The following is a 25464-nucleotide window of genomic DNA, read 5'->3' as shown; positions in this document are numbered from 1 at the left end:
ACCAAAGCCAGAGTGCAATATCCTCTGGGGACCATGACTATTTGTATAAAATTTCATGGCAATTCATCTAATTGTTGTTGAGATATTTCAGCCTGGACCACAGTGTTTATGCACTGACAGATTAACATTTCCACTCCCTGGAGCTATGCCACTAACATGAGCCCTCTGACTGTGACTTTGATCTTCTAAACTGTCCTGCCCTTGAGGAGTGTAATTGGTCATGTGGTTCCATGTGGTTTGACCTTCATTTACTCCCATTCAAATATCCTGTTCCATTAGGAAATACATTCAATTTAAGAGGCAAAATATTTTCAAGATGGCACAGTTAAGTTAAACACTAAACTTTTGCACAAAAAACATTTGTAATGCAGACAAACTTCCTAGCATTGTTGGTTATCTGAATTAAAGACCTGTTTGCAGTCGGACATTGTATTTATTTTACCATCCACTCCTCCCACCACATTCCAGCCTCCACTGGCAGCCCGAGTCGTGCCCCCTCCCTCACCTCTGCCTTTTTCATTCCACCAACTTGTACCTCGACTTCTCGCAGCCGCTCTTCCAGCCTCAGCAGTGGTGGACAATTGACCCACATCATGGACTAGAGGAAATTCCCTTGTCGATTTCTTGCCAATCCATAATGACCTTGAGCTTCAGTAAATGAATATGCAGCAGCGTGCAAGACTCAAAAACCAAAGAATGTGTGTTCTCACTGAAGTGAGCTCGCTGTTTACTGGATGCCCGAGCTGACATCCAAGCTGCATGAAGTGCTAATGTATTCCTCTGCTTTGGAAATGAACTACCACCTGAAACTAGTTAAAATAGTTTTTCTACTTTTCCATTAATGGCGCCAATTGTCCTCTGTGGTACAGTTCCCAATGTGATACTCCAGCATGATAAAGGAAGCTTGTTGACAAGCTAGGAAAGGGAAGTTAGACTACGGAAAAGCCTAAATGTTATCAAGTATTCCCAGTTTTAATTTGCCCTCTTTCCCTATTAAAACTATTAAACTGAGGTAGAAGTAAAACCTCTGTATGGCTCAAATCTGAGCTGTTCCAAGCATGTTTCTTAATTTTATCCAAACGTTTTTGTAGTGGAAGTGACAGAATTCCTCTTCCACTACTTTATATGGCATGTATTGTACAATTATGTGAACTTTCAAACAAACTGCACTCCCATCTTCTGAGTCAGAATTATTTTAATTGCTTTTAAAAGATGATGCGGCTTTTACACCTTTGAAAAACATACATATTGAAAAACACACAACAGGTCACAAAAGGTATAAATCATACAAGAGATGACTTTAAAAGTCAAGTGTCCGGACACCAAAACAGACATTAAACCAGATCAATATATACAGTTACTGTTTCATGTACAAAGAAGCAGGTTAATATGCAGTACACTGGGCACGTACCAGCTGTTCGTCCATTGACATCATACAAACACTGTGATTAAATCATTTTAGTATTAAAAATTTTACAGGGGCATCTACAGTATGTGGCTCATTGGCACTCATGCCTTCAAAGTCCCCCTGTGTAATGCATAATAAAGCTAAACAGAATTAAAAACAAACAAACAAACAAACAAACAAACAAAATACATTATTTAGAACCAGCATGAATTTCAAGGCTAAAGAATCTGTTAACTGTTAACAACAGTCTTACAATGTAGTGCATTCAGGACATGTAAGAAGGCTTGATAGAGATTAAATAGAGATATTTCTGAAAATTTAGAATTTCTTCAAAACTTAAGCATCATGTGCATATTTAAAACACAGGTACTTCTACTGTTCTTGCACATGATATCACCTGGGTTCTTGTCATGTCTTCATCAGACTATTTAGTTTCAATTTTACAATGAACTGCTGCTTCTCAAATGGCAGAGGGCAGATTTATTCAAGTTTCAGGGCTGTAATTAAGTTGTTGTTTTGGGGTCAAGTCTCACTGATCATCTCTACTTCTCCACGGTGACTGGATTCCCTTTCTCCGTCATTCCTTTTCACAAAGCAAATATTGTATAAAAAGACAAGCTGAAGACACGGAGATATCAACTCTACACAGTTCACCAAAGTTTATGAGTGAATCCGTTACAAAAAACTGTGAAACTGTCATTGTCAACTCATCACTATACACTGTACAACAAATTATTATCATGCCTTCTGGTATATGTCCCGGCACACTGAGCAATGATGACACCATCTGTAATTATACAATAAACAGGTAACTGGATGGGTACATGGACGTCCATGCGTTGCGTTCTGTAAAGCTAAAAGTTACACAAACAGTTATACAAACACATGATGCATGCACCTATGAGCTTGTAAAACAAGTTGTTACAAAGTGTTGAATTTACAGAGTTACAAAACATTGTGAACATTTTTGAATAATGCATAACAAGCCACAGGAGTTAATCTGAAATTTAGTTTGTGTTGGATTGAAATTATAATCTGCTACAACTGTAGATCTTTAACTCAAAGATACAATTTTGGTGTAAATTACACCCTGCATCGCGCAGAGTGTGACTGTATGTACAAAGTGCCTTTATGTTTTTCCAGCTCGGTTTATACAAAAACTAATAATTGAATTCAACTCAGTGAATTATCAGTAACACTTTCCAATAGCTCCACTTAAGCGTCTCTGATCATTTTTCTTCAAAGCATTCCACTAATTTTTTTTTTCTCTGTCTTTATCTCTGAGGTTTGGCAGAGCCAGCCATGGACTTTCACATTCTACATCTGAAGGCCTTCCAGTTTTACGCTGGCTGTGAGTTGTCCTGTTGGAACATTACTGCCCTAATCTGAGATCTCTGGCACTGTGAATCAAGTTCTCATTCAGCATTTGTCTGTATTTAATGCCATCCTTTCTCCCAATCCCTGCCGCTGCAACCCGCCGCTCTCAGCGTGAAGCTGTCAAAACCATGTTGTCTGGCAATGATGGTGGCAGACGAGTGAAGAGCTGTGAACCTAATGCGTTGTAGCTAATGACTTTATTTTAGTTTTATCAATGAATCTCCTGAAAAAACTAAAACAAACACTTATAATTTGTCATGTGTTCTTGCTTTGCTTTTACATAGTTTATGGTAAAAATCTAAAATAATCTGATGGGATCAATTTCTTTCTAAAGCCACTTTTTAACTGTTTCTTCAAATTGTTTCATAATAAATTTAAATTTTCATGCAACATTCACCAAGATTTCATGCAGGATAAATATGGTAAGAATAAAGTTTACTGTCAGTAAGATTCATGTTGCCTTTGGGTTGGATTGTAAAGTCAATTTAATATTTACTTATTGTATATAAACTAGTGCAGTACAGTAATACAGTATCAAAACTTCTAGACAAATTGTTCCATTTTCTCCAACCTCACTTATGACAAGTACCTGCTTTAACAAGTTTCTCTACTGCATATTTTATAAATTAAAATTTAGTGGCATCAAGAAAACATCTCTACACATTTGCTGCTAACCTGACAGGAAAAGTGCAGAGCGACAATAAGTATGAAGTGTCCTCTGGATGTGTCTGCGTTGTACTGAGCTGCCTCAGTCAAACAAGGGCAATGTACTGCGTGAAGACAACGTGTAAATTCTGAAGTACTTTAAAACAGTCTTTAGTTGTGATAAGTGTGTAAATAGAGAAACAACTGGGAGATAATTTTCTGCTGTTGTGAAGCATGTGAGCCCATTAGGTAATTAATTATTACCTAGTTGGATATCTGTATCAGTAACAAGTACTCTACTCAGTTTCTAATTTCAAGATTTATTTTTTGGTTATAATTGAGACATCACATGTCCACACAGGCTTTAGCCTTAATAACCCACCTGCAGCACAACAACTACATTTACCCTGCAGGAAAATCCGGTTTTCAAAGTACCATGACAACATCAAGTTTGTGTTTTACAGTTGCAGTTCTCACGTGTCTTATCTACACTGATTGCTAGTAATGACTCTGGTCATTTTACACTGAGTAATAACACATTTAATGCCACTGCAAGATTTCTGGATTTTGTGCACCTGTCTGAATGTTTGATAAAAAGTATGTTGAATTATGTGACAATTTGAAAACCTACACATTTCTTGTTTTAAACATTTAAATTGTTATTTCTCATTTTCACAAGCAGGAGCTTGCACCTGAAGGCAGCAATTCTGTGTTTTTGTATTTCTCCTCTTTGGGCCATCTCTTCTTCTCTTGTTTTTAGTACCTCATCAAGTGAATGTATAATGAAGGTCACATGCAAAACTAAAAATGTTTTTAACCCTGATACTTTTAGGTTTCTGTGATCATAATTTACAGACTGCTGTCAACAGGTGATGCCTTGCAGCTCTTCAGATAAAAAGCTTTCTGAACAAAAATTTAATTATGGCTACAAGGCAAAAACAAACAAACAAACAAAAAAAAACTTGAGCAATAAAATAATGATCACGGGACAGGGCTAAAAGCTATTAGATCAAACATGTGGGGAAACAGTGCAAAGCCTTTAAAAAAGTTTATGGAGGCAGCAGAGCTCAGTTATTTTTTGATATAAAAAATCCTTCTACTTGTGAAACAAGATCGGTTTAGCCAAACCTGCCAGGATCTTTGGTACATGTACTGAGATTATTTCTCCAATCATCTCTGGGAAGCTGACCTTGGTGGGGAGCGACTGAGCCTGGACAAAAAGGTCAAATGTAAACTGATGGAGCTTCTTTACCGTCTGAAACAGAAAAAAAAACACAAAAACACAAACACAGTTTTGACAGTAAGTCAAGAAACATGAATCATGAAAATATTTAAGATATACCCAACGAATGCTCTTCCCTAAATTGGCAGGGCCTAAAAGTGTGAGGACTGGGAACTCTGAATCTAAACTGGTAAACTTATCCATCAGGCTTTTTTCTATCCTGAAGAACAGTTATTAGATTTTTGAGGTTAGAGTTCAAGGTAGCAGACGGTACGAAGGAAGCATTTTTCAATGGACTATTAAAATACACAGTATCCCCTTCGATTTAATTGCATGCATCACCAAGAAATGTTTTAGGCAAATTAGTAGAATTACAACTCTTGATTTATATTGTTTTCCCTGACTGTCTCATTTGGTAAAATGCAGCCACATGTTCTGACACAGGGGAATACATGTGTACATGTCACGACAATTAAACTGAAATCATAAGGAGCAGTGTATCTCACCATCTGGAGAGAGTCCAGGAGTCGGGTGAGTTGGTAGAACCTCTGAGAACAGTTGGTCGTCATTCGATAGTTAATGAGCCGATCGAGTTCGTTGATGTAAGTGAGACGTAGCTCATCGAAGTACTTCTGACTCTTCAGACCCTCAACTGGGACTGATGAAAACAGAGAAAAACAGTTTTGACTGCCTGTTTAACTCTTTGACTCTGCTCTCTCTCTCTGCTGCAGCTCCACTGGTTTGTTTTGATGTACTGATGCTCAGCACACACGGTGGTACTTACTAATGCTGAAGAGGAGCAAGGCCTTCATGCAGAGAAACTCCTCCTGGGTGATCTGCAGCAGCAGAAACTCCTGTGAGAGGTGTCTCATCCGTATGCAGTGCTCATACATGGTGGAAATATGCATCCGATGTCTGCAGATGCAAAAAGGTCAGGATTGGAGATGTGAATGAATGGGAATGTTGAAATCACAAGAGGCGAAGGATAAATTGCTTTATAAATTGGACATTTGTTGTCAGAGGAGGAAAGAATGTCTGAGGTTAGATCCATTTCTATTAATGTTGTAACAGAGACAGCGACAATGAAATATCTATAAAAGTACAGATTTCTGCAGTGTGATCTTTGACATCTGGAGCAAGATGTTACCACAGCTCTATTACATTACCAGAATTCCTGTCATTTATCACTGGTTTAAAATCCATTATAGTGATGATTGGAGGTGATTGGATATTTCATGTTCACCACCCGTAAATGATGAGTTCAACACGCATAGGGGAGCAAGAATGAGAGATCAAAGTTTGCTGTCTCTGTCAACATGAAATCATTCTGCCTTTATCATAAATCAGGAAAAGACGATTTAGCACATTCTTTTGCTGTGGAGATAAATGTGAGATAAAACATATTTAAAGAATTTTTTTAATCCTGAAACATCATCAATTGCTGGTCAAAGAAAAGAGCCTCAAATTGGACTTGAAGACTGATGATAGGACTGACTTGACAGATGTGACCATTAAGTACGCAGAGAGCATTTAACAAAAGACAACACTGAGTTGATTTAGGGGAAATGTAGGATTTAGTGGTTTACAGGTCTGAGCTATACCTGAGACTAAAAGTCTTTTGATTCAATTGTGAATCAAATTGTCCTGTCTTATTATTATGCCAACATTATGGATGTCCAATATTACATCCCTGGAGAAATTGTTTAATTAGAATAAAATATTAGCAAGGTTATGCTAAGCTAACTGAAACGCTACTGTACTAACAACAAAATCACAATTTTCCTCTCTTCTTTCTACAGATAATTTATAATTTATGTTCCATGTTTGTCTGTTATAATTACATAGAAACTAAGGTCAAACTAATAGATAAAAAATCTAACTAGCAACTGCACAGTATATAAGATGGTAAGAAACACTGTCCTGATGTCCTGACAAACTCAACATTTCCACCAGGGATCCAGAGTGATGTGCACAATTTCCAGGTTGTGTGGAAATGTCACCAAAAAGGTTTTTGTATGAGTGAAAGGAAATAATTTAGAGTACGCATGAATTAATAACCAATATAGATTCATATGTAATACATGGTCCGCAGCTTAAACTAATGCGTTTACTGACTGGTGCCCCTTGTGAGAGCATGTAAATGCTCCATGATGCTGTTTTAAATGTTGATAATACCTGCCACATCCATACACTGTTTCCAGTGTTTTGCTTTGTCAAAAAACTTGCTGCTATTTTGCATAATGATTGTGGAGTCACATTCAAGGACACTAAAAACAGCAAAAAGGAAAAGAAAACAACACACTAATGGTCCTTTCCCATTTATTAAGTGACACAGTTTGGGTTTAGAAGACCAAACAGCAGCTATAGAGCTGTCTAACAGCTAAGATCCACATTAAATTTAATAAAAATAGCTTAATGTACTTTAGCTAACAAAAGTTGGGCTTTTATCATTAAGTATCCACTTATGTCATCATTGTGATATACTATTTACTATTCAAGCCTTCCCTGACACTTTGATAGCTTGAACAACAAGTTTTATTTATTCAGTGCATGTTCCCTGTGCACAAATACTGTTTTTCAGTTACACCCTGCCCCACACTGACACAGTTACACAATCATATCTGGGAGCTGCCCAATATGACCACAGTCATATCTGTTTTTTCACTGAGTACCCTCAGTGGAGAATTTGGGGTTTTGTTGTACATTTATTTCCCTACCTAGGTTTATTCTGCCAGTTCAAGATAAAGCCTGCCATCTTCCACATCCAAGGCTCTTTAGGGAGCTATATTCATAACAAGGACACTTCTCTTGATATAAAATGTTATCAAATGTTTGATAAGAGAAAATAGCAAGGGACAGCTGTGAATGTGACACTCTAATTACAATATGAGTTTAAAATTTGATAAATTTTCTCCAAAGGTGACACCTGTTCTTGCCTTGAAGACTTGGCTCTGGATTATTAAATCTATAATGAAGATCTATTGCAGTGCACGATGGAAGCCAGATGTCACTCCAAAACCTTAAAACCAGATTATCAGCCTTTCAATAATTGGTCATAACAATAATTTTAAAATAATGGGTCTAATTTGTCTGTAATTATAAAAACATGATACAAACAGAATTTATTCTAAAAATAATATTTAAAAAAATCAGATGAAAAAGAGCTTTGCATATATAAACATGAAGAATGCAAATGAATTAGGTTTGATCTGATTTATAGATAAACTTACAGCTTACAACAACATCTATTCAATTCTGGCAGTAAATGTTTGATGGAACTGAATTAGATATGTTGTAACCATTAATCACCACTGTTGTTGTCTGTGATATCCATATCTGAATCAGCTTCACTCCCCAGAGCCATGAGAATCTGAATGCTGAAAAGTAATGTTCCTTACTTTAATCTCACAGTAACAAAAGGACACCCAGGAAGGAAATTGGATGAGCACTGTCCTAAAAAACCTGCGACCATTTCGATTTACCTTTATAAAATTCTAGAGATGTCTTTGTGTTTGTGCATGACCAGGAAAGCCAATCACAGAGAGACTGATAGGAAGACATGAAGACGGAGGAACTGGTGTCTGTATTATGTATGATAGCACCAGCTTACTCAGTGGGGTAATCTCTCAGTATAATGAGAAGCGCAGCACGTTGGTCACCCTCTGTTAAAATCCCTTTAAAGAACATAATTGAATTCAAGAGTTTAGTGCTGTACATACTCATTGAACACAAGATCCGGGGCGAAGTAAAGCATCCTGCCATTGACGTTCTTATAGGACCTCCATCCCAGGGCAAACACCATCACCCCCATCCATGAATGCTGAATGACAGTCATTTGGTCGTCCACATGGAGATTTCTAAAACCTAAGAACAAAGATTCACAAAGAGTCAAAAAATGTGACACAAAATATTTTCTACTAAAACTTAATTGTTAGATATTTTTATCATAACATTTATATTACAGTCATACTACCAGAAAGGTCCAATTAAAACACCCTGACCTTTCAGGTTTTCATCCTACTGTATACACTGTAAAATGACTTGTGGTGTTCCTCAGGGATTGATTTTAGGGCCACTTCTTTTTATTCTATAAATTTAACCCATTGGTGGCACAACATCTCTCTCTGTGGTCACAGCTTTTAATGAAATTTCAGATATTAGTGCCTGGATGTCACAAAGCGTTATACAGCAGAAATTAGCTGAAACCCTGGACGGAGGGAGGGCTGGCGTGCCTGTCACCAACCTCTGGCACCTGTAGAAATTTGGGGTTAATCCAAAACCTGAATGGATTGAGTAAGAAGGAGAGCTTGTTCCAAAAAGCAGTAGTATTTAGTAAGTATTTAGTTCCCATGCGCTTAGCTGTTAGAACAGTCTGCCTGAAAATCTGAGAGCAGTGCTGATATCTTTAAACATTAACTTAAAATAAACAGTTTCAGGCTTTAAATTATAATGTTTTATAGCCATTATTCAGATTGCATACATTTACTTTACTGCATAGATGTTTTAAAATGTTTTATTACATCTTATCTTTTTATGTTGTCCTTCATTTATTTATCTAATTGTAATTTGTTTATTATTTCATTTTTATCATTTCTCTTTCTAGTGTGCATTAGTTTGACACTAGCACTGAGACAATGAGTCATGATTGGTATCTATTTTAACTAACATGTATTCAAGCAAAGAGGAACTACAAACCTTATACAGCCATCTTTCAAGTCCACCGGGGGCTGAGTTGATACTCAAACTCAAAAAATAAATCTCTAATTAGCTTCTCCAGGTTTATGAGCACATTCATACTTATTTTCTCATTGTTCACTCAATAATGTCTTATATAAGAGTTAAGAGTGGTAAAAAGCAATGATAAAAAGACATATTTCCTGACTCCAAACAGTATTTACTGTAAAGCTGCTATATTCAGTATATAAAAAATACTGAACAAAAAAAAAAAAAAAAAAGTCAAATAAAATATCAAATAAAATCAACATGTTTTTAAAATGGATTTTTAGTTTATGGAACACAACTTTACTGTTACCTTACTGTTGATTTACTCTCACTAATCTCATCAATGCTGATGCTTTGATTTTTTTTCAGCAGTCTGCTGTTTTCAGGCAGACAGAGACAATTAGCGACTGGTGGACAAAACTGAGCCAGACATTTAGCTGGGGAGCAAAAAAAAAAAAAACTAAAAGGAGAGAGATTGTTAGAACTTAGATTAAACAGGTGGAATTCGCAGGATATTAGCTGCTCATCAGCATGTGTCCTACCTGGTAGTCCTTTTGCCCATTTGACCACTTTGACCAGTTGTCTCTCTCCCAGCTCGTTGAGGCTGGTGAGTAGGGTGGCAGCTGAGTCTGGCTGGCGGTAGTCGTGCCCCGCATTCACCACCTCGGGCTCAATGGACTCCAGGATGCTGAGGAAGACCATCTGGGAGTTCAAGTTCAGGCCTGATTTAGGAGAAATATTCTGCATGACCTCTGCAGGGTCCTGCATGGGATGATCCTCCTCAGGGTTTTTTTGCTGTCCAATCTTCTTTAGTTTACGTGCTACCAACAAAGGCAAGAAACTGAAAATCAATTCACTAGAAGGTTACAACTTAAGCTGTGACAGTTAATACTTATGCTATTTTGTCACAAAGGCAGTTAAATCAACCTGATCTTCAACCTCCAATCCACCTGAAAAGAGATAAAAGTTATGGTCAGACAATATTTTTGCACATTGTTTAATCTCCTCAGTTCAGGTCTGACACATCTGACTGAACTGAACTGGTGAATCCAGCTTCCCTTGCTCTAAAGACTTATGTCTGGAGCTATGATGGATTTTCTGTCTTTGATTTTGAGATCTCTTACTGCACAATTTACCCATTACAAATGTGGTATGCAGAATGAACAGATGATGTTCATCCCACAGAGTTTCCCTTTAAAAAAACAGTCACAATCACAGGTTTTAGTACAAAAACTGTTCAGTTGATTTGATTTAAAATCAATCTATTGCATCCTCTCAGGTCATGATTGCTAAATAAGACAATATGTCTGTATACACACTATGGGACGCTAATCGTTTTAACTTTTTTAGCATTTGAGGAAGCTTGTGCAACCAAAACTGCTATGTTGAGAATTAGTTCTACTTTCTAATTCATCAGTTAGAAATACCTCGTACTGCAACTGTGGTTTCTAAATAACCTTATTATGGGGACATATCAATCTTACACAACAATACTCAATAGTGATCTGCTAATAGCTTTGAAGATATTGAATCAAATTCCATTTGGAAAAAAGCTCTCTGACCAGATGAGCCTCATCTGGTGGAAGGTGGAAAGGCCTGTGGTGATCATGTGTGAGTACCAGCGATGCAGATGTTAAAAAAATAAATAAATAAAAATGTTAAGAGATTAAAAAGATTTACTTTGCCTCTGCGTTGTCAGAAAATCTAAAAAAAACTAACAAAAAAAAAAAACAGGGATTAACAGGGATTAAAAGATAATGAAATGAACATTAATAAATACCAAATCTATTTTGATTTTTTAAAAAACAAACCTGCTACCCAGTCCTATTAAGTAATGACAAAGCTACAATTCCTTTCCCCACAAATGCTGGAAATCTTGAAGCAGCTGCTCCATATGACAACCTGCACTTATCAACCACAGTAAATTGGAGCTGGGTCTCTGATTTGCTGGAGTGGACTGCCATGTATGGTAAGCAGCAATACAATCAGAGAGGAATAATTATATTCTGCTAAACAGCTGCCAAATAAATTGAGTTCTCTAGCAGTCAGGTTTAAGGCCATTAACCATTTACTATTCTCTGTCACAGACTGTATTCTGTCCACACATAACAGAGCTGTGAACACTTATGCTTCAACACAGCCTGTTATTTCACAATGACAGCTGTGCTGCAGTGTGACTGACAGACAGATAAAAATGGTGACCACATGCAGAGTGCATTGAAGAACAGACGTCTATGTTGTTAATCTATTTAGCTTTAGGCAGTAAAAAGGGGGAAAAACTGTGAATTAAACTATGAAGCAACATGTTATTATTTAAATCCTTTTTTTATCAGTGTTGACTGACAGTAAAAAGTAACTGTTAATTGTCATCCTATTGCTCCTCGCAGTTTCTGTGAGGTGAGTGTCTCATTAAAACTGCGGCCTGGCTTTTCAGTTCAGTCTGATAAATATTGAATTGCCAGTTATAGATACGACTTAAGTCTCTCTCAAAAGTAGCAGGGTTGAAAGCAAATTGCAGATTATATATGAAGGATCATTTGCAAGTCTCACATTCCTGTTTCTGATCCAATAACAAACATTTGAAATAAAAATGGTTAATTAAAAATTCTTCCTTGGGATTCTCAACCGTGACACAGACAGGCATCTGATCTTTGCAGAGTACAGTGTAAATAGGTTGGGTTGAGCTAACCTTAACATCCCCTATGCTTGAGTTGAAGCCAATATCAACAAGAGGAGATATCCAGATGATGGATCCAAGCACAGTCTTTGTTACATTCACGTTAAGTCCAGAGGAACAATTAGCAAGTCGAGATACTGTCAACTGTGTTATCATGTAGGTGTAAGATACTGGTCACCCACTGAGCCTGTGGTCGTCGGTATCTTACATTGTTTCCAGCTAATGCTGACCTCCAGTGAATAAGTTGCAGATTTGTCCATTACAAGCCCATTTTCCCTCAAATCAGCCTGCACATGTGAAATTTAGTGGCCATTTTCTGCTCACTCATTGTCATTATAATCACCAGCTTTATCGTAACTTCAGTCTTAGCACTTTTTCCTCCTCTTGAAAGGCCTTTTTGTAACGTGTGCCTCTGCAGATCCCAATTTACTCGCACTTTGGTGTCCAGGTTGTAGATGTCATTACATCATTAGCTCACCAATGTAAATTGTATTTCTTGGAATGGTGTGTGTGTGTGTGTGTGTGTGTGTGTGTGTGTGCACTGTATCTGACAGTCCGACAAAGGGAGAGAGCTGAATTTTGACAGGAGCGAAGAGGAAGAATTTCAGTATTATTCGCTGGTAATTAAAATAATGACTTCATATTACCTCATTACTGATAACACATTACTGTGTTACCTCACTAATGCCTTCTGTCATCAAGATACCCCCTTAATATTACCTGCACTGAGAAGATTTTACACTAACATTGTTCCTCATCTCGACTGATTACTAACAGCCTATTTATCATGCTAAAGCTAAAATGATTGTTTACTTAATCAATAGAAAACAAATTAGCAGTGTGACATTGTTTTTGTTCTATATCACTGTAAACTTTGAGTTTTGGACTGTTGGTTGGACAAAAGAAGTTGTCTGGACATGATTACTTATTCTCTGGGGGCGGCATTAATTCTACTACTACTAATACTACTGCTACTACTACTAATAATAAATATACTACTTTTCTTATCTTAGTTTGTGCTTAATGTGTGTGAAAGTGCAAAAGGTACACATAACACTTGGGCTTAAGAATTATGTGAAGAGCTTTTTCTGCCATGGAGTGCATCCTTGACTATAAGGAACCAAAAGGTCAGAGATGTAGCTGGGAACAAAACCATTTACAGCTCCATTTAATAAAACTTAAAAATTGTTCTAAAGGCAATGGGAAGCCAGTGAGGGGATGCTAACAGTATGTGTTCTCTTCTCATAGTTCCAGTTCAAAGCCGAGCTGCTACATCATCCCAGAACTGACCCTTGAGGTGCATCACAGGACAATCTCACTGAAGAAGATCGTGTTGTTGAGAACTGAGAGATCAAATTTGAACCACTCAAGAGCCAAGCTGCTGATTCTGATGTAATTACAAAGTGGACCAGGTAGGTTAATATGAAATATAATTTAAAATGCAGCTGTCAGGTTGAGCAGAATTAAGATGGAGCAAAGACCAGCGTCAGCTACTAAGTGGACGTCATTTATGACAGGAAGTAAAGCTGTCTCTGCGCTATGTCCAGACTAACAACCAGAGTGGAATTTCTCAAAGTAGATAATTACTAAAAACACAAGGACTGTTTATATTTGTTATTGAGTATGATGAGACAAACTCACATTTGATATGACATGGGGAAGATGAACTCACTCTTAATTAAATGAACAGGTTTAGGGGCAGCAATGAGATGGTCAATAGCTGAACAGGGTTCTAGGGTTAGACGAGTTTTCTGAGATAAAATTGGAGAAGTAGCAGCTTTTACATCTGACTTATAGAGTAGCATCAGCTCCTCCAGCCGCTGATGAATTGCAGTTAGATTTGTGCTCCTCCATTTACAGACATGACTAATTAAAAGTCTCTACCAGAGAATCAGGTGAGTAAAAACGGTTGATTTAAGCTCAGCTGACAGACAAATGTACTGGAAGTTGCTGAGTTTGTAAAACATGATTGATGGAAATTAAGCTGAATCAAAGTAGAGAGGTCAAAAGAAAAGACTACTTCTTTCTAAGTCATCGATTCAGAGACCTTAAGTAATTATGAGGTGGAGTGTATGGCCTTTACTGTGTGTGTGGCCAAAGACATGGAAAATTAATACCACTAGTCAGTTCTAAAAGTTTCATTGATTAAAGGTTGTTTTTTGTTTCTACCACTGTCATATCATATCATTACCCTGTTATTATCTTGTTATGACTCAGATGTAATGCAAAGCGCTAGAAGGCAGAATGTGAGCACTGAGTGATTCAGGAGGACCTCAGTAGTCCTCAGTCATCACTCCTTCACACTGCAGCAGCAGTTGCTTCTTTGAGCACTACAAAAACCGGAACAAGACCTCAGGGCAAAGGAGGACACTCTGCAGGGAACAGTGCCGCTTCTATGTTAAGATGGACAGACAGTTAATCAAAAGTGATATACTAATGCCTAAACATCTACTCTACCATGAGAGTAAGTTGCAGCGTAACTGCCATGACTTTATTTCTGATAAATCCTGCTTATCACAAAAGAGTTTAAAAACCAATTCAAAAATAATAATCATTTCATGAAACAAACTTTTGGCAGTGGGAATGGTACCAGAACAATCCTTCACCCTCTCATTGCCTTTCCTCTCTTAATAAGTTGGAGGGGAATGGCAGCTTGTGTAAATCATTAACTTAAAAAACTCACTCTCTGGTAGTGTAACGGTAGCTGATGTGGCTCTTGGCACATGTCTCATGTCAAAGTGAACACACACTGTGTTAGAGACAATTTGTTCTGGAAGCTTCATGAAAACAGCGTCCAGGTTCAATACAGCTGGGCGCAGGGGTCCTCGGCTGTTTTTTAGTATGATGGACAGAATGCCAAAATCTATGAAGTGTATTTGGATTTCCACATAAACAGCCTAAGCGCAGATGCGCAGTGATCTTACTTCAGGTTACTGCAAAATGAGACTACTGGCATTGTTTGGCAGCAGGTAACCCCCTCTGCTCATTTGAGGATATAATTAAATTTCCTGGAATATGGAATTCAAATGGTAAAAGATGAAACTTTCAGGCAATTTAGAACAGCTATGCTTCCCAATCTTAAACAAATGCTTAACTCAACAAAAGCATGATTCAGAGATGTCATTGCCTCTCTTCAGACCTTTTAAACTATTCCAAATGAAAAAAATTACAGTGATTACTGCCAATACATTTGTAATTTTGTAATACATTAAGCGAAATCCCACTAATCAAATCAGAACTCTCCTTTTCTCTCAGTAGTTTTTGACTTTTAGGTAATAAGAGTGAAAATCCTCTGGGATAATAAGACCGAATGTATAATATTTCTACCACCACTGCTACAAATTATTGTCATAAATTTTCCTGTGAAATGCCGCGAGTGAATTACATGTCCATGATGAGAACATAAGTGAAAGGATCTTTCTTAGCCACAACTAGAAAAGGTGTGCCTTTTTACTGACAGTCACAGCATTAGATCGCATTTTCCCTCCATGGGTTTGTCAGTGACTGGTGGCGAAATTACCAGCATGTCTGCTGCTTTAATTCACATGTCTCATGTCAGCTTTGTGCTCCCAGCACAATTTTCACCGTTAACAGAATGAGAAAATGGAAGAGAGTGAAAATTGAACACAAGACTAAAATTAGTCCACTACATGTCAATCTCTACAGCCTAATATGACGAACAGGTCTGGGTGACAGTAAGGAGAAGTGAATGGAAGAGGTCTAAATTGCATGGCAGCTCAGTCAGGGGCTTGATTATCAGTAACATCCCCTATTGTGATGATGCTGCAATTGAAGAGAGCCAGCTAAGATGTGCAGTGTGGAGAATAAAGCACTTGGTCTTGGGGAAGCCATTAATAGTTTCACTTTTAGGACTTCACTTTCTCTGTTGTGTGCTTTGTTCACAAAGGATATAGTGTAGATCATAGTCCATATTGCACAAATGTATATATTGTAATGCTTATTCATACCTCACACATACTGTGTCTGAAGTGAAATGTACCTGATGATACCAGGTATTACTAAAATAACAGATAGTTGTTAATAATGCTCTAATAAATGAATAATAATTGTTTCTTTTACAAACAGATTTTAGTCTGTGAGTCCGTCCTACCTCCGAGAGTCATTCCAGCTTCAAAACACTTCTTCAGCCGACAAGATGGACAATTCTTCCTCCTTAGCTTATCAATAGTGCAGTCGTTTTTGCTTGCACACAGGTATTTCTGTTTGCCTACATGGAGAGAGAAACCAACAGGTTACCTGAGAGACTGAAAATATAAAACAATGTGCATATCATTCCAAATGAAATAAAAGAGAACAGGTTTAACTGCTGAATACTGGCACTGAAGATCTTAACCAAACAGCGAGGGTACATGAGCTCAAAGGAGCAACGTGGGGGGGGGGGGGGGGGGGATGGGGGCTAACTCAGAGTTTGTTTGGTTTTTTTTTACCTTCTGCAGCTCTTTTGAAGAAAACCTTACAGCTGCCACAGGTGAGTGCACCGTAATGGCAGCCAGATGCTTCGTCTGAACAGATCAGGCACATCCTCTGTGGTGGGAAGAAGAACTCCATGGGGAACATGTGCTCTCTGCCAGCCTCATACCTGCAGTCAAACAGATTAAGCCGGACATTTATAGACTATGAATAGCTATCAGGACACACTGTGTAATCAAATAAGTTGCTTATACTGACATTTAATAGTTAGTGCTGCATATTTATATATTTTATGATATATCAAGTTTTTTTAGTTTTTTTACTTTTGTTTTTTACATTTTGTATTTATTAACTTTAACATTTTGTGAAACTAACAGGTCATTGGAACAAATAAAGTCTAAACTTGAACTCATATGCCACCGAAGAACAAGTCCATAATTGCTTTTTACTCCTGTCCAAACTGTAACCGCAAAGCAGTTAATGTTCACTCCCCAGAACCATGCTGCAGCCTCTAACAGTGTGATTTAAGGAGGGCGGTGTGGGAAAGATTTGAGAGCCAGCACCACAACTGACAGTGGTGTTGGGGGTGGGGGTGGGGGGCAAGTCGGGCGCCCAGCTACAGCCTTGAACACCAAGAGACTGGAAAAGGCTCAGACACAACGTTGCCTCAGTGACGTACAACCTAGATATCAAGATTTGCCGTAAAAGAGATGAGGGTGAAGATGAACCTGCACTGTGTCCTGATTGATTTTAGGTGACAAAGGGCATAAGGACAAGGAAACGGACAAAATCTAAGCTAATCATCCTGTACATCTGGTCTTGAACTACTTCAGTGCTAAGTGCAAGGCCTCAGTTATTCCCCGGTTTCAGATTTACTCATATTTCATACACACTGGTAAGCTATGAAACCAGTAATTACCTTCTATAGACCTCAGACTGAAGTCCAGCCAAGGCTGTGATTAAAATGACATGGCAGTTTAAACTAAGAGAGCTGAGGTGAATGAACAGTGACAGAGAATTCTTATGCCGTCTGGGAAACATCAGCAATAAATGTGAAAAATATGCATGTCAGGATCGGCATGCCAACGCTCTGAGGGCACAGATCAACAAAGGCAACTGCTAATAATACCCACAACTAACACAGAATACACAGACCACTGGACTGGTTATATTTGCAAGTGTAAAGAGATAGTTGTTCGACCCACCTGACTAAAACTGTACTTCTCATCACTCATAATTGTTTATATCCTAAAGTTTATTACTGATAAAACAATGATGATAAAACTTTTTTTAAACAAGTTTACAGCATGGTGGTTGGTGACTTTTAGAATAAAAAGATTATAGTGTTATAATTGACTTATAGGGGGTAAAAAGATCATTCAGTATTATTCATATTTTGTAAAGGCCTAAGCAATTGTCCCAATTATTACAGTTGTTATATAAACATTTAAATTTTAAAAATGTAATGTCTCACTGTTTCGGAAATTAAAGCATATAACAAATAAACATTTTGGAAATTTACAAACAAAGAATTGTGGAATCTCTCCGGTGGAAACGAAGCATTATTTGGAAAGTTTATCCTAACACAGTTGCAGAAGTTCTCTCAAATGTGTTTCCCTTGCAGGTTGCTTTGCTTTCACCCTCTGTCCAGCTCATCCCAAACCGACTCGATGGGGTTTAAGTCTGATTCTTTTATTATGTTGCTGTAAGATGAAACCCTGACCAACCAGTCTGTCTTTCTTTGTTAGTTTTTTCTTATTCTGCAATATAAAGAAGTATTTCCTGCAGTACAGTGTAGTAACACAGCTTATTCCAACACTGCCTTTGCATAGACAGAGAGTTGCAATGTTTGCATTAACTTTATTTTCTGTTTTTTTAATTTTTCAGTTCTGGGTGACCAAACTTTTAATTCTGACATTAGTCATCTGTTGTTATTAGCTCCATAGTGCAGCAAGTTTGTCAAGTGTGTTATTTTATTTGCTGTATCTAAGGCTAACCATTGCTGTGGCCTGGAAGTTCCTCAATTTACAAGCATACCAAGATGAAAGATACTGGTGTAATTTTCAGAGTAAAGCTTAACAGATGGATCACATCTGATCTGGTTTTTTATGTTACCTTTAGTACTCTTTTAAATGTGATATTTCATTCTCTGTCAGGGTTTGAGGATATAAACAGTCCTTCTTACTTTACTTTCCAACTTGTGTGGTTGAAAGATCTTTTAACATACTGCCTTAAACACTAGCTATTCTTTCTTTTATATTATGAGATTAGAATACACTATAGTGTAGCAGATGATTTGGTCAAATAATTTTGCCATAAATCATGATCCTTTTCGTGTTTCCTCACACCCTTTAGGTGTGAGAGACACTACATGTATCATCTACATGTACATATTTTAAGGAGGAATTATTGGAACACAAAAACATAAATCATAACAAATAAAGTACCTAGCAGGACCACATATATTCACTGACCTACACATTGGAATTGTATGATACTCTCTGATTGGTTTGTGTAAAACATGAACACAATTTTATAATTGACAAAAACGGGGTGATCTTTAGTTTTCTAATGTTTTCTAGCTGCAAAGATCAGCAAAAAACAATGAAAGCCACAACCAGTATTGTTAGACTGATAGAGCAGAGGATCAGGATTTTTCCCACCTCTTGTTAGTGCACCACAGCACACTGAATATAGACCACCTATGTTCAGTGTGCTGTGGTGCGCTGACAGTACTTTTCGATGATGAACAATGGGCCACTTCGATGATTCCATGCAGAGTTGTTTCAGCTTGTTACATATTTGCCTCATTTCACTCTGTAACATTAACTAAACAAATACACATTCATAAAAAAATGAGCCTGGAAACCTGTGTTTACAGTATTGTTTTGTTAGAGCTAAGTAGTTTAACAGACATCTGTTTTCACTCATTTGTAAGGTAATGGCACGCAGTTCCTCCTCGGTCAGAGGAATACAGGGCGGCTAAGCATGATGTATTTTGGCCCACGTACAGTGTGGGATTGTGGCCAGATCCCATATTGTAAGCACAAATATTATCACTGAATTCCTACTACTGTACATTTCTTGCTGCAGTTTGTATTCACTGTTTTAACAATTACACGTGACATTATATGTAAATGCTTTGCTCCCACCCCACTGTGGGTACTCACTTCTCTCTACACGCAGATGAAGTCCAAATTCTGCACCTAACTGTGCTCTTTCCTACAGCCCTTGTTTGGGTTGTTATTCATCATTTCTGCTTGTTTGTGTGACAATTATGATAAAATGCTGCAGTACAGCCTGTGCCACCAAGGCGATCAAAGCAGAGCATAACAATTTGGTGATTTTAAAAAAGAGCATACAATCAACACTTTAAAAGCGTTTTTTTAACTTATAACATGTTTTGATGATGGTCGCACATATGGGTGACAGACCTGTATTGCAACTTCAACTACCAGTTGTGTCAAAGACATAAAAAGCATATTCAAGTTTTCTGAGATGGCACTATACTCTGCAGTGAATATGGTGTAGAATGTATATATTCCACACATTTACACCAGGTGAAACGACAACATAAATATCCATCTACGACACTGTGTTTTTTCAGCAAATAACAATGAGGCACAAATTCTTTCCCCGCATAAAACCTAATTGTAGCTTCAGTCTTTATATGATAATCCCTGTTTCAACTGATTTTTCTGATTAGGCCTCTAACAACAGCATTTCAAAACACAACTGCCTAAATGCAGGTTAGTGTTGTCTTCTTACAAGATCATATAGGCTACTTTTCAAACTGAAGCATGCTCTGATTTTCAGTTGCCTGTAAGTGTTACTATTCCATTCATTCCCTTCAAAGTCTCTCTGCCCTTGTAGCAGCATAATGCTGTAACCATCATGCATTTTGGTGAGTAGAGTGATGAGTCATGTCTAAATCAGGTAAAAGACACTTTCAATGAAAAAATGTGGAACAAAATCAAAGCAGCTGTTTGATATGTAAATACACATTGCAGATGGGATGATCTCAGACTGGGGGTAACTTTCTGGATAATTTTTCAGAGTAAAACTCAAATCTGGAGCACAGCCACATCAATTAGACTTGCTCTGGGTTTTACTCAACAACGCTGTTCAGATAATAAGGTAAACCTGCCTTTTGGAACAGGCTGCAGGACTTGACGTGATAAGGAAGAGGAGAGCTGAATCTCACAGCACTCCAAGGTCCTTGTGCTTATGCACTTGTGGACATCCTACTGAGCTGCAAGTCTAAACTGCATACCATAGAACCCGCCTGAAACCGGTCTGGGGTCTGGCTGAGGACCTTTGTCACAGATCACAGACCTTTCTTTCTCTGTGTTGCAAGTTGCTCTCTACAGTCAAATTATTTAATTAAGGCAAATAAATAAATAAAAAAAATACAAACAAGATTCAGTGCAAATTAAGTTAGATTACAGCTTGGTGGGTCAGGCAGACCACACTGCCATGCCTCCTCTCAGCAGGGAGACGGGAAAAAGGCCAGCTCCTCGTGAGACTCTGCAGCTGCTTCCACTGTCCTCACTTTTAAGAACCCCACTGATTTCTGCTTCCTCCACATTCCTCTATCTGGTTTAGTGATTCACTGTATATACACGGTTATGCAGGGTCTTAGTTTACTGCACACTAACAGCCGGAGACACTGGTGTCAGACAGTGCTCTCAGTCATTCACCAGCCCAGAAAAATCACAGTCAGCTGCTTGACACCTCGGTGTGGTGTACTCATGGTACCTTGGCAGCGTCAGTCAACACGTCCAATCTGGGTCCTTTGTGTTCCTGCAGGTCAAACTTCAAACTGCGAAATTATCATTCAGCCGTGCTCTGCTGCATGTATAAAAAAGCTGAGCTGGTCCAGCTGATTCTGATTTTCTATAAAGATACCAAGACAAAAAGATCTAAGTGACTTTGAACGACGGTTCATTGCTGGAGCAGGAGCTTCAGTCACAAAGACTGCTAAACTGGCTGCTGTTTCAATAGGAAGAGCGACTAAAGTGACATCTGCATTTAGATCTACGTGAAAAACATCAGTAAACAGGGTCTGATATTGTAGTTGACAGCACACATTTGACTGACTGTGATGCTCAAGCATTAGTGCGACACAAAAGGAGACAGAAGATTAAACTGACTGAGAATGTCAGCGATCAGACTGTGTAAGCATGAACAGTCCGTCGACAGTTAGGTAGAGGGGGATGTTATAGTAGGGTTGCAGCACATAAACCCCTCATTACAAAAATATTCTCGACAAGTGGGAGTGTGTCTGGCGTACGCCAGTACAGGCCTTAATGCTTGACCCCGCAGCAGTGTGGGAATCTGACAGCCACTTGTCCACCTAGAGGGAGGGGTCACTGCAAATACAGTTGCTCTGACTGATCACCTTTATCCTACATTTCTATCCTAATCCTCCAGGATGACAATGCCCCCATCCACAGTGCACAAGGGGTCACTGACATGTTTGATGAGTATGAAAATGATGAGGATCGTATGCTATGGCCTTTGCAATCACCAGATCTCAACCCAGTTGGAACACTTATGGGAGATTTTGGACCAATGTGTTGAACCGTGCTCTCCACCACCATCATCAAAACATCAAATGAGGGAATATCTTTTGGGAGGACGGTGTTCCTTCCCTCCAGTGGAGTTCAGAGACTTGTACAATCAATGCCAAGACACACTGAAGCTGTTCTGGCAGCTCATGTTGGCCGATCATCTGACTGAGACACTTTATGTTGGTTTTTCCTTTAATTTGTAAATTTATGACTGACACTGAAAATACACGTGGAACCTTTGGAAAGATTTATAAAATCATCAACTAACATAAAATTGTCACCAAGCTATTAACACTCCTCCACTTAAAAAAACAGTTAAACATTTCTTTGTAGTAATTTAATTCTGTGTGTACCCTGAGTAATCACATCTGACCTGTTTATGAAATGAATCCAAATGATTTAGTGATAATATTCTCTTTCAATGAAATTATATTTATACTCAAAGAAAAGCCACAAATGAGCAGAGAAAATACACTTTTTGGTGAGACATATTTTTCCAGTGGGTGCATTTAGCAAGAGCTGTGGAGCTTTTCAGAAATAGTAAGCAGGTGTCCCAGACAAAACAGCATTTGTTATGTTTGATGAAGGAGACCAGACAAGAAAGATAATAATCTGTATTATGCTACAACAAGAAAAGAAGAGTTTTGTGTTTGAACAGAGCAAATATTACAGATATTATTACTTTATTCTGTCTTTTTTCCTCTTTCTTTCTTTCTTTTTTCCATTGTTAACGTTCATTAAAAATATCTTTTTATAATAGGAAAAGTCCTCAAATCAAATAAACACATTCAGTGGAAAATGCATATTAACTAGGGTTGTTTCCACTCTAGTCTGGAGAAACATCATTTTAAAACTTTGTAACAATTTAAACAGAAAAACATGGAATCAGCTCTGGTTTGCACGTGGGTCCGAAAATGTCAAGGATGCAGCCAAATATATTCCTCCGCCTTTTTAAAATGCATCACATCCTCAGTTTGATGAGCTAAATGCTTCCCAACACATTTACTGAGAGCAAAAATACACTTTTGCCAGCTGCTGTAGTTTTTTTTTTTTTTTTTTTTTTTTTTTTTTAAATCTGTGCAGTTTAATGATTTCTTCAGTTTAAACAACTTTCTGTAAGAAAACAAAGTGTATGGTAATATCATACACTGTTGCCCATAAAGTTGGAATAATTTTTTCAGACACATTCCTCCTTTTATATCTATTTATACGTCAGTAATCACCTTTGACCAGTGAACATACTGAATCCCAGTTACAATTTTGTTTTGAGAAATCTAGCAAGAATAAATCACATTGTCACAATCATTTCATGAGAAGAGGTAAAACATATTTTATTCCAACTTTATGGGCAACAGTGTACATCTATTCCTGAGATGAAGATTAGTATATTATTATGATGAAGTGTTGCATTTTGTTGCTATCGCTGCCCTAATGAGGGAGAAACTCCACTGACAGGGTACAAGGCAGACTCTCAGCACTAATGTCTGGGGTTAATTTAAGGTCAGACTGTGGTCAGATTTGACAGTCGCAGCATTAAATTAGGCTCAGAGAGTATTTATTTTATTTTTTTTATTTTTTGGAATATATTTTTCCCCCTGTTAGTATTATTGTTATTATTATGATTATTTACCTCGTGTCGTTGTAAGTGGCATCCAGCCATTCGCCGACTTCAGTCTTCATGTAGCTGGAGCTGGGATAGGACGGCCTCAGCATCCCGCCGGGGTACCACTCTTCAGACCGCATGACGCTCCTCTCGTATGGATTACATATGAACGCGGCGTTGGCTCCCGCACCTTGCGCATTCACGCAGTGCCTCGAGCCCCAAACCTGAGAGTTGTACCTCTCATTAAAAGTGTAATTACCGGCCCACGGCGGCCCGGCAGATTCGCTGTCCTCACATTTGACTTTGACGCCGTATTGTTCTGGCCGATAACCACCGAACTTGCTCTCCACGGCTTCCACGGAGTCCATCGTCCCGCCTGGGGGTTTGTAGACCCGGCACGGCCTCTCCGCAGTCGTGTGGCCAGAGCGTGCCAGGCTGCCTGGTGCGGATGGGGCATAAGGGCAAGAGGCAGCGCGCGCCGTGTCCAGCTCGTCTATCTCTTTTGAAGTTATGTCATCAGCCTCGCACAGTGTGAAGTTTTGCTCATCCACAGATGTCCGAGTGGAGGTGAAGTGGTGCAGGGGCGCAGCTTGATCTGAACTTTTGAACACTTCCACCAGTTGCTTCTGGCCGTGCAGGGGCCGGTCACCTCTGTCGGGGCACCTGTACTCTGCACCGGCAGCCTGGGCTCCGGGACAGTTCAGAGGCACCGCTCCGACTCCAAATAGATTCTCCCCGCGTATATGGTCACTCGCGGCACACGGGGGGAGAGCGACGTCCACCTCGCTCGTGTCGTTGGACTCCATGGCCAGACCCAGGGAAACGGACACAGCTTTGCAGAGCTCCCGGGCGGTTTCTGAGATTGTGGCGCAGGCGGAAAAAGAGGGGTTGTCGCCCACACGGCAGCCAGCGTTTACCAACTCCTGAGGAGCAGCAGCTGTTTGACAGCAGTGTTTTTCCATGGCACAGGTTTGCAGATTAATGTGCCCGGGTCCATAAACGTTTACGTCTGCACTGTCTGGTTCTTTAAGCCTGCAAGCACCGGTTCCTGTTGGATTTCTGGTGAAATAAAACCGACTTTCCTCAGTTTTCAGCGACATGCTGGGAGCGCTCATAGCGTCGCCTGTCGTTAATTTCTCCCCCGCTGGCCAGATTTTGTCATAAGATAACTGTCGGTTAGTTTGGCTCATTTCCCACAAAGTGTTCACTTGACCAGGAGACCGAACTTTGCACGACAAAAGTCTCCGCAGGTCCCAGTGAATTTGCTACCACCGCCTCAGCCTAACTCTCACGCTGTACAAAACGTTTTGGGTAAAGGTCCTGGGAGAGCTACAGGAGTCATAAACTCCTCCTAAACTGAGATCTTCAGAGTCAGAGGCGCTCAAGTTCGGTTTGATTTAAACTGAATTCAGGAGAGGAGTTTTGTGTCTGCGGATCATCGCACTTTCCCCCACTGACATAAAAGCAGGGAGATGAATGATTAATTCGGCAAATTTAACTTTTTCTTTAAAAAAAAAAAAAAAAAAGCTAAAGCGGAAGAGAGATGTGAATTCTCGTCTCACATGACATGTCTGTACACAAACCACACCACTTATTTATGTAATATTGTGTATTGTGTGTCCAGTTGTTTTATGTTTAACTATCTCTCTCTCTCTCTCTCTCTCTGTGTGTGTGTGTCTCTTCATTAGGACAATTTCCCTTTTTCAGGCCATACACTTCAGACAAAGCTATTGTTTTTTTTCCCTCCACATACATAGAAAATCGATTGTCAAAGTTAATCATTACTTATTTTCCAAATTTACTCCC

At 38.7% G+C, this 25464-nt stretch overlaps 1 protein-coding gene across 1 annotated transcript; it reads right to left on the bottom strand.

Moving 5' to 3' along the window:
* Nucleotides 1-1177: 1177 nt before the first annotated feature.
* On the bottom strand, nt 1178-25155 carry LOC108893617 (androgen receptor). The gene is made up of 8 exons (XM_018691788.2): nt 23686-25155; nt 16500-16651; nt 16163-16279; nt 9917-10195; nt 8372-8516; nt 5437-5567; nt 5159-5310; nt 1178-4685 (listed from the first exon to the last, which is right to left on the bottom strand). Exons 1-8 carry the CDS (start codon nt 24846-24848, stop codon nt 4527-4529), a joined length of 2298 nt encoding a protein of 765 aa, XP_018547304.1. The 5' UTR covers nt 24849-25155; the 3' UTR covers nt 1178-4526.
* Between the last annotated feature and the right edge of the window lie 309 nt (nt 25156-25464).

This window comes from Lates calcarifer, linkage group LG20 (genome assembly GCF_001640805.2).
Source record: "Lates calcarifer isolate ASB-BC8 linkage group LG20, TLL_Latcal_v3, whole genome shotgun sequence".
In the NCBI taxonomy this organism is placed as follows: Eukaryota; Metazoa; Chordata; class Actinopteri; family Centropomidae; genus Lates; species Lates calcarifer.
This window is presented reverse-complemented; position numbering and strand designations above follow the sequence as displayed.